This window comes from Cimex lectularius, unplaced genomic scaffold, assembly GCF_000648675.2.
Source record: "Cimex lectularius strain Harlan isolate CLEC.00 unplaced genomic scaffold, Clec_2.1 scaffold159, whole genome shotgun sequence".
In the NCBI taxonomy this organism is placed as follows: domain Eukaryota; kingdom Metazoa; phylum Arthropoda; class Insecta; order Hemiptera; family Cimicidae; genus Cimex; species Cimex lectularius.
Window position 1 is genome coordinate 743,228 of NW_019392864.1, and position 10,888 is coordinate 754,115.

Consider the following 10,888-nt stretch of genomic DNA (forward strand, 5'->3'; position numbering starts at 1 on the left):
GGAGTGCTGCTCCGGCGTATTCCTACAGATGTGAAGTAATTCTTCGATCGTGTAGGATACGGCAGCTCTGACAGCTTAAGAGGGTCCTTACTTAACAGACACCATCAAGTTATCAGCCGGCTAACGCACCCATAGGTACCCCAAGTAATTATTTCAGTAACCATTCTTTACACACTATACACCGCAGGCATTCTTACCCGGATCATATCGCCATTCGTTGCTCTCATAAAGATTCCGTCATCTCAACCAGAAACCTGCAAACCCATCTCACATTCCTTGAACAGTGGTTCAAGCGGTGGAAATGTGAACGAGTTACTTTCACCAAACGAAGGATAACAATTGTTTACACCTACCACAATTTCCTTCGCCCATCAGGTACTGTAATCCGCTGGACTGTTCAGACTGCTGAGCAACGATCAAAACGTACTCTGCTGAATTTACATCACCATTTAGACATGCAACATCAAATTTGAGGTTCGGCCGAATGTTCCAACCTTCATCTAATCTTTATAATTCAAATTCCTCTTAGGATCCTGTAGATGAATTGGACGTTGGTACGGGTTTCATAGCTGCAGAAGCTTCCATAACCTAAAAAAAAAATTTTATTTCCCAGAAGTCAAAACTTTATTTTAACACTTACAGTTATGATTTCATTAAGACTTTCTTTGTTCTAGCCACGTTTGTAACCTATTATTATTAGATTATCCTGGTCCTTAAATTCATGACTTTATCTTATAATTGCGCGCTGAACGGAAGAATGGATAGTGCGGTTTGCTTAAGATTGTCAATTTATAATCCTATAGACGGCCTCGATAAGCCCGTTATGAACATCGTATCGTTGTATAAATGGAAAAGTCAGATTAGCAAAATTTTCAGACTCCGGCGAAGTATTGAAATACTGGCATGCTACTAACAATAAGCTTCATTCTCCTCTGCCCAATTTGGGGTACTTTCGGTAAGTAAATACGTTTGATATATAATGCCTTTTTTCCTTCTTCAAGCCCTGTATGAGGTAGATTTGATAACATATTTTTTTTAAGCCTTTCGCACTGATAAATTTTGTTCTATCGGAAAGTTCTGAGTATAAGGTTATGGTGGGTTAAATTTTTATTTTTGGCCATTGAAAGAATTGTGTGATAATTTTGATCAGTTTATGGGTTTTGCTATATTTCGCTGATTTTATAACTTTTTAAACGGCTCTCGCATAAATAACAGTGAACGAGGGTTTATTTTTTTGTACATCGTACATTTTTATTTTGCTCAATTGGCATGATGTACACAAAAATGAACTAGTGATAAAGATTTGATGAAGTTCGTTTTCTCTCTCGCGCGCAGGCTCCCGCCAATTTTACCAGACAGTCCCTAAGTTCACAACTAACAAGCAAGTCGAAAGAAAAAATATGCTGGATAGAAGAGTCATAATCACCCTTTATAGAAATTAGGTAAATTTAAATGTACCTTGAAAATACTGTTGAATAGTTGAATAAAAAACTTGGCGCATGGTTTAGGAAAATAAATTAAAAGCTAACCCCGAAGAGACTTTTTAAAAATTTAATGCTGACCACTTTTAAAGAGATAACATCTTTGCGTTTCTTTGAGATTAGATGTCAGAAATAAGAACATCATTTACGATTATCTGATGGCAATCCGGCCGGTTGAGAGGACACTAAGGGATTAATTCCATGGCACTATATATAGCAGGGAGAATGCGCCTCAGAATCACCTGTTATTATCGAACCCCTTTTATAAATGGCCAAGCAGAGAGCGAACTGGTTTAGCGCGTGATGGATTTTTTTTAAGGGGAGATAATTAATTCCTTCAACAGAAAAGTTTAATGTTCGACAGTAACGGAACGTGCAGCGAGAGTTGTTTTTGACATGTTTATTCCATCTACTCTGGCTAGATTCACGCCATATCCAGTGAGTAACTGGAAGACATTGGGCGAAGCCGAAACGCGTTTTAGTGAAACGTGAACCCTTCAACCGTTCATCGAATCCCAATCAACACTGACTTTTTATGAAAATTTTTACTGTTATCCTTATTCCCTCTGGGTTAGAATAGTACGATGAAAGTGCGAAAATGATGGGACCGTGACGCTTCAATCATCAGGAAGGATTTTATCAAGGGGGCGAGACGAACGGTGTCTGACACGGGTGACAGTACAATTGTGTAACTTCTTGTAGCGGTTTTTCTCTACTTCAACGACATATTAGATATTAAGGTCATTGTGTATGGTGAAATGGACAAAATTTTGGATAGGATAGTTGGAGAGTGGAACATTTGATTGAAGACAAAGAGCGATGCCCAATGTCCGTTGTGCAGAGTCAGTTTTGATCTATTGTCAAAAAGTGTTTTAAGAAGTCTGAATCTGTTGAAAACTGGGCTTTTAAGTCGAATGTCGGCTTCATGTAAGTCGTTTATCAATAGCTCAAAGCTAGCTGAATATATTTTTTGGTGAGGGAGGCAGACTATTGTATGCCATGTGAAGGGTGAGAGTGACATTTCTGGTTGAGTAACGGGATCTTTATGAAAGCAAAGGATGGCAGACTTATCCAGGAAAGGATGGAAATGTCTGTGGTTTATAGTGTTTAGAGGATGGTTCTTAAGGTACTTCCTAGGAGTATTGATGGGTGCGATTGATAACTTGGAAAGGTCTGTCGGTTAAGGACTCTCTTTACAGAGCAACCCCGAGTGCCATATCTGCAGAAATATGCCGGAGTAGCACTCATTTTTCTCAAGAACAATTGAAAAATGGCAAAAGGAGGGAAAACTCATAAGGTGGGGTTGGGATGGGGAGTTGATGTCCGAGTGGATCGAGGTTACGATAGCTCAGGTGGTAGAGCAGTGGCGTATCAAGCCGAAGGTCGTGGGTTCGAATCCCTCTTGTGCCATTAGCTTTTTTTCATCTCAACTAAAAACCTTAATTAATTGTAATGTATTAATTGGTCAAGCGGACCACGAAATTAGTGAATTTAATGAATTAAAATGAAGTACACTTCACTAAAGCTCTCCGTCGCCATTTCAATTGTCGTCGAGAATCCAAACCGATTACACGACATTTGAAAAATGGCAAAAGGAGGGAAAACTCATAAGGTGGGGTTGAGATGGGGAGTTGATGTCCGAGTGGATCGAGGTCACGATAGCTCAGGTGGTAGAGCAGCGGCGTATCTAGCCGAAGGTCGTGGGTTCGAATCCCTCTCGTGCCATTAGCTTTTTTTCATCTCAACTAAAAACTTTAATTAATTGTAATGTTTAATTGGTCAAGCGGACCACGAAATTAGTGAATTTCTCAAGAACGTTAGATGATGTCTACAACGCGGTAGCATTTCTGAGTTCGGTACCATGTAAGCCGTTTGTCAAAGTAGAGCCCAAGGAAGTGGACTAAATTGGCTGATGGGAGGGGTAAACTAATGTTGATGAACTGATGATGGCTGCAATGGTTATCCTTCGTGGGATGAAAGATGTTATCACTTTCCGCAGTTTGAACCACTGCTCACACAAAGTGACATGGGTTTGAAGGATTCTGGTTCTGATGACAGGGATATTTATGAGAGCAAAGGACGGTGGAATCTAAGAAGAAGATGCGTACTAAGATATTTCCTTGGGATACATTGAATCGGTGCCATAGCGGGCTGATAGAGAAGATGTTGTTTTTAAAGTATCTGTCAAGTTGGCTTCTAGGATCAAGTAGTAAGCTTACATAGCCATACTCGATAGAAGACTTGTTTTATATTTTATACCGGGTATGCTTCAAATTTTAAATTCTTATCAATTACAGCTGCTGAGGACGAGTTTCTACCAGCAGAGGACCAAAGGCTGTCTGCTAGGATCCGTGAAGTGATCGTCCACTACAGAAAACGAGGTACGGTTGTTTTGCCCGCTTCGGACATCCCGGATCCTCTGCCCGTCCCGAGCATGAGCAAATACGTCGGGACAACGCCTATATTATTTACAAATCTCATGGTGAACGGCCTCAAGAACGTCACTATTGACCATATAAACACAAATATCGACAAAATGCAGGTAATCCATTTGCGATTTTTATTCATGTAAAACGTTCGGGTTTTTATTTGTTTATGTCCGTTCATGCCTCTTGATTTAATCGTATCCTTTAAAAGACATCAGCAGTGCTATTCGACGGTTTATAGCCTATTCGATCAGCCGGTTATGACGAGTCGGTACGATTGTATGTTTTATGGTGCTATCAATTAGATTTTATCACGTTAACGACTTTATCGGGGGGATGTTTTCTTAAATCAGCAGTAAAATGAAATTTCAAATCATCCCACGACAATAGGACTTTTAGTGTTAATATTTTATCATTGTTGTTGATATGTCATACTCGTGATATGTTTAAAAAAAATTCCTCGCCTGATAATTTGTCCAAAGTTAACAAACATTTTTCTCCTAGTTCTAAAATAACTTCATATTCTGGTTATAAGAAATTCCAGTTTTGATACGTCAAATACACATTAAAACGAATTCTTTCAGAATCAGATTTGAGATGAAACTATTTTATTTTTAGAAATTAAATAGAACTATTTCCGTTTCAGATTTACGTTGCAGTGTACGTTAACAGATTAGTAATTACAGGCAATTATTCTGCTAACTACTGGTTTACGAGAGTCGGAGGAGAGTTCAACGCCACCCTTCTTGAGGTGGATGCGTCTAGCACAGCTGAATTTGCTTTTCGAGACACCGGAGAGGTCTACACGACTGATTCGAACCTCGACGTGTCCTTCACCGAGGCGATTGTCGACTTTAATTCTCCTGGCTTGGTCGGAACTCTGTTGAAACGGATCATGAGCTCTTCGGCATCGATTTTGCTCGAGGGAGTCAAACCTTTCATCCTGCAACAGATTAACGAGAAAGTGTTGTCGGACATAAACAACAGAACGAAACCGTTCAGAGAAAGTCTGTCCTTGAACCGTTCTTCTACTCTGGTCGAACAGGCCATTCTAGAAGGAAGGAGGTACGTCAAGACGAAAGGGTTCAACCCGTACCACGTCCGTGATTACAAATTAAAGTACAATCCGTTTACGATAGACATATCAAATTTCGTTTTGGAAGGACTATCGGATTTTCATAAAATAGGCAATGTCACATTGTTCATGGAAAAAGGCACGATCCATCTGGGTATACGACTCGCGACGTTGGATTTGAAAGGGAGGTGCAGGTGGAAGATTAATTTTCACAAGAACCTATCCAAGACGGGCACGACCAACTTCACGGTGGATCATTTTCAAGTGAGAGCTTTTGTCAGGCAATCAATCGACGTGAGCGAACACCCAGTCTTACAGAATCTCGACCTTAACGTGGGAAAAGTTAGAGTTGATATGGAAGGTACCGGAGTGGACATGATCATAAGCCTCTTCGTGAGAACTTTACCGGACATTATCCGGCACATCATCGTCGACGCCATCGAAGTGCCTGTTCAAGTAAAGATTCAACAACTATTGAACAAAATCGACATGGATGAAGCCGTTGAAACTGGTCTTGAACAACTAGACAACATCGGGTTATAATTTAAAACCCTTACAAAATCAAGTCCAGATATTAGACAGTAAAACTATCCGAAAATCACATTTAAATAAGTTAAAGTTTAGTTTTTATTGTAGTAAACTTTATTTATGCCAATATAGCGGCTGAATAATTAATAGTGACGCAATGAATGCCTATAAGTTATTTATTTGTATTTTTTTATGTGACTCCCAGCCCTTTCAACGTTCTCGTCACTTGGGGGCATCGAAAACGGATCCAGAGATGAAGGGAGAAATTGATGTCATGGGTTGTAGGTCGATGGACATTTGTACCGACGACTTATTTAATGAACCAAGCAATATTTTACTATCTTCAATAAATAAGAGTAAAAATAAAGAAGTTTTCGAATCCCTTGTTTCATAGTTTAACCCTATTTTTATGCTTTATGGTTTGCTTTACAAATTTTTGAGAGAAAAAGGTTCGTTGTTTAGATTAAAATCTACGCTTACAAGATACAAGTTTTTATTTCAACGTGAGCATGGATTTAAATTGCGCGCGTTTGACCTATTAGAAATAAATCTGAGGCGAGGATGAGGACGACAATATTATCTCCTACCACTGTCTCCACCACTCTGAACCAAGAGATGTCAGTCAATTTGTCAATAAAAAATAATTCAGTTAACTTCCGATGTCGCCTAGTTCCAATGATCAATGGGATGCGGTTGAGGTTCGCAACTTGCACAATGTGCAAAGATAGGGTCATCGTACTCAAAATATTAAATTAAACGTAAATCATACGCGTACAGACAGTGATAAGGTTTGACTTTTGACTTAGTGACGATGAAATTGTTTTCTAAATGAAATGACGATTAATCTAAGAGTTAATTAACAAAAAGGGTAGGTTGGGGGAGATTTTTTTCCCCACTGACCCACGGGAAACATTACGGGGTTTATAATTTTAAGGGCACCGACCGGGTCTCCTTAAATAAATAAATAAAATAAAACGTTTGGTAAGTTTTTGTTGATTTCTTCCTTATTAGTGTTACCATTTGTTAATATTAATTATGTTGGCTCTGGACATTAAAAGATGGCTTTGAACCAGCTGAGCATTCGGCAGATTTGCTCAGTGTTAGTGATGTTCGATAGAGTAAGGTTGGTGAGATTATTCTCTTATAAATATTGAATTTTTTTTTGTATCCAAGTTTTGCCAATATGTTTGTGGAGTTCTATTTGTTTGTTTATGTCAATTAAACTTGATTGTGTTTTTCTTTTTATCGGAGCCTTCCGCTCCAGTCCGGACAGGAGCATATATGTAGAAGGGGGAGAACTTCCATTGCGATATAGACGTAGCCTCTTAGAGGTTAAATATTTTACAAAACTTTGGTCACTCCCTGTTTCCTCACATCCTCTTGCAGAATTATTTCCTGGCCGAAAACCCATTCCTTACGCAGAAAGGGATGTGACAAATACCACTACACATCGCTTTGCAATTAGAATTTCAGCCTTTTTTACCCCCTGAAAAGGGCCGGTGTTGTGTTTAGAGAAGCCGTGATGAAGGTATGACGCTGAGACCGTGCGAGTGGCGCCGTTGGGTTGTGGTGTGTGACAGAATAAACCGTTGGCTAAGATCCGGGGGCCTTGAGTCCGTTGACACCACAGAGGCCGAAGGTACTGGAGTGCAGCAATTAGCCGAGGGGCAGCAGTTGGCGTTTATAGCTAAGTTGGCTGTTTAGAAGGCGAGATCAGACTAATGCTGCTAGTACCCTTGCTGTCGTCGACAGTGTTTCATTAGCGATAGCTCGTCGGACAGAGTATTAGTGAGGTATGATTCCAGCGGGGTAGTAGTTAGTACCCCTGCTGATATAGGGAAGAGCTCCACGCTGATTGGCTGCAGAGTGGCATCTAGCGGTATCGCGGAAACTACAAGTGGCCACTACACCTCCATGGCTAATGTCATCCCTAGCGTAGATCTGTCTTTGAACCGTTTTCCCAAAGATACCACCCCAGTCTACGTATATAGAGAAGAATTCCTTAAATTAATAAGCTCTTATAAGGGTTCAACATTAGTATTTACAGATGGGTCAAAAGGAGATGATGGCGTGGGTGCAGCATTTGTCTGTATCAATAGGAAAATGATGTTCTCTTTACCAACGGTCTGTAGTAATTTTACAACTGAACTACTAGCCATAAATAAACGTCTCAGCATGGGAGACTACGTCCCCTAATGTAATAGTTTGTTCCGATTCTCTCTCTGCCATCTGTACCCTTAAAAACCTCTTCACGACTAATCCTAGAGTACAAGATATTTTTCTTACGATAGCATACAAATTTAAAAATCAGTCCGTGTGCTTCTTACGGATCCTGGGTCATAGTGACATCATCGGGAATGAAGAAGCTGACCGCGCAGGAAAGAAAGCTGTAACAGAAGGACATAAAATAATTGAAGTACCTTATGAAGATTTTAATTCATTTATTAAAAAAAGTTATATGGTCACAATGGGAAATCGAGTGGCAGAGAGTGAGGAATAACAAACTTCGGGAAAATAAGGGTTCTGTCAAAGAGTGGGACACATCCTTACGAAAATCCAGGAAAGAAGAAACAACTTTGGCTATACTGAGGATAGGGCACTGTCGATTGACGCATGGTCGCTTGATGTCCCGGGAGCCTGATCCATTGTGTCCAGATTGCGGAGAAATAAACACTGTTAAACATGTTTTAATAACATGCAAAAAATACACAGACTTAAGAAATAGGTTCAAACTCGCAAATAATTTAAAAACAATACTAGGTGACAGTTTTAGTAACATAGAGAAACTATTTGGCTTCCTCTATGAATCCTGCCTAATAAACAAAATATAATTTTTCACATTAAAAAAAAAGGTTTGTTTTGTGAAATAAGCTGCTCTAAAGAGAAAAATGAACTTTGTTAGAAGCAATATTTGTACAATTAATCACCTGTGGGAAACAAAACAAGGTAAAATAACTTTTGTTTATATTATTAAACAATTTTTTTAAAAATTACATTGTAATAACATTTATTGTAAAACTTCACATTAATTCTTGCAAAAATGAAGTTTGATTTAGAATCTCTTAAGAAAGTAAGAAATCTCTATGTGGAAAGATTCAATTTGACAACTAAAACTGATTTGATTTCGCTTCCTAATCACTAAAAAATTCTTCATTGAAGAAAAAGAAATTAAAGATCTTATTTTCATTGATTTTTTAGCCGAAAAAATTCTCAGTCCGGATTCTTTGCAATCTATTAAAAATAGTCACGATGTACCTGAACGCTTGGCCGTTAGTACATATCTTCAAAAACTAGAATTAGAAAGTTCAGTAAATATATTTGTTTGTTTGTGTTAATTACACTTGGTTGTGTTTTTATTTTATTACGGATATATTATAAACCCCGTTCAATACGTCTCATTCTTATTTTCATCAAGAACAAATCCTATCCGTAATATTAGTCAGGAAGCTCAGGAGAAGCGCCTCAGTGAAATAAATAAGATAAACAGAACAGATGTTCCCATCTTTACTCATGGGTGTTGAGACCCACGAGGATCTTTAACGTCCGAACTTATCTCCGAGGGGACTTCTCAGAGGCACAGTGTTCTCAAAGGGAACACTAGGAAGTTTTACATGCATGGACTTGTCACATCTCTTGGCTAGCGAGGTGGTGCAATGGTAACCAAGTTCAGAAGAGCCCTAAAAAGGGTACATCCATACATGTGCCTTGAAAAAGGCAGTTTTGTGATTTTCAGCACGACCTTTCAGCTGTGCTTTTCACGACCCCCAGAGAGACAGAGAAGGCACTCTATCTCCGGTTCCCGTTGGCCGGTACCCTCCAGCTAAGGTACAATATGTTTGCAAACCACGACCACCAAGGGTCCAACCTCAATTAGTCGAGCCGCTTGGGTACTCTACTCGTTCAGTGGTTCAGTATTATTTTTAAGGTGGGCCTGATCGCCAACCCGGGAGTTCATACGAACCCCCTACTGATGAACCCGTTGCCTGAGGGGTGCGGGTTCAGTAACCCAGGAAGCCTCTGCCAAAGCAGAGGGGGTAAGGAAAAGAAGGAAAGGTGTAGGAAGGTAAGGGGGTAAATTTGCCTCCATCATTGGTTACCCCCTGGCACGGTTGATGGTCGGACTTTGCCTGGACCCATAAGGAAGGTGACCCTGTGGGTAGAGATAAACAGAACAGTCTTTCCCGTATACTCGGTCGTCCTAAAAAGGACAATTAGGATCATTAACGTCCGCACCTAGCCTATTCGGCCTTATCGGACGTTTTGATTCTCCAGATGAGAGCTGACGCACCTCCGCATACGACAGAATGGTGTTACTGCATTGGTGTAGAGGCAGCTCAGCCCCGAAGGGTCAAGACAACCTCGCTCCCCGCTTGCCCATTCCGAGTGGTCTGGCCGCATTAAGCATCAGACCGCATGCCGCGCGCATAGGGCTATCTAAGCCGAAATACATCAGCCGGTCTCCCGCGCACTCCCTAGATAGAGAAGGCCACTCTATCTCCCAGAGTATTGGGGCTTCTCTAGCGTAGAAACTACCGGATCCGCTCCGGCCACGGTTTTGTTTAAAGTGGAATTGCTAACCACCCCTCTAGGGAGTACCGCCTACGGTAAAAGCCTCCAATCGAGCTCAGCCTACACCTACGTGCAAAGCATACTCGAGTAGGAGCAACCAATTCACTACCCGTTCCCATCCGCCACTACTCACGCATTCGAGGGACTTTTCAGCATAATCATAGCGTCCTCAACGCTGCCGTCCGATCCGCCGTATCCCGTGAGGCCGGGTGAATAACGATGGTCATACGCAAGTTTCGTGCGAAGGTCACAGGTAGAAGACAGCCTCTTCTCCGCCAGGGGCGTCGCTACATGCCACTACGAATCCATTCCCATTGTAACAGGGGTTGAATTTTGGAACATTTCTGTTACTCTGTAGTTCAGATGGTTATGCACCCTCCCCCGTCTATGCAGACAAGATCTGGTACTCTAACCCTCGTGCTCTGATAAGGCACCCGCCGCCCATGCCGATCCGAGGCAGACACGAGTACAGCTTGTGCTTTAGAGAGGTTGCCATGCCCTCTGAGCTACACCATTATTTTGCGCCCGGACCCCCCCCCCTTGTAACCAAGGATTGGGAGGGGGTCACAGGATAGAATGAAGGAATTGAGAAAAGACGAGATAAGGTGTTCATTTACAAAATGAGTAATCTTCATGCTTACTATTCTTAAGAAATCCGTTCTTAAAAATGATGATTAAAATTTGTTTGTTTTTGGTTTCTATTTTTTATTTTGTTTTATCCAACTAACAAGAATATATCGGTTAATGTAATTAAAATTTATAGACTAATAATAAAAAATTACAAATATCCCCATTCATTGTTGAGCAGT

The 10,888-nt window shown here is 40.5% G+C and overlaps 1 protein-coding gene across 1 annotated transcript; it reads left to right on the top strand.

Moving 5' to 3' along the window:
* The first annotated feature begins 857 nt into the window (after positions 1 to 857).
* LOC106671354 lies at positions 858 to 5,685 on the top strand. Its single transcript, XM_014402247.2, has 3 exons — positions 858 to 955; positions 3,779 to 4,023; positions 4,554 to 5,685. Exons 1-3 carry the CDS (start codon positions 904 to 906, stop codon positions 5,523 to 5,525), a joined length of 1,269 nt encoding a protein of 422 aa, XP_014257733.1. The 5' UTR covers positions 858 to 903; the 3' UTR covers positions 5,526 to 5,685.
* The last annotated feature ends 5,203 nt before the right edge of the window (positions 5,686 to 10,888 follow it).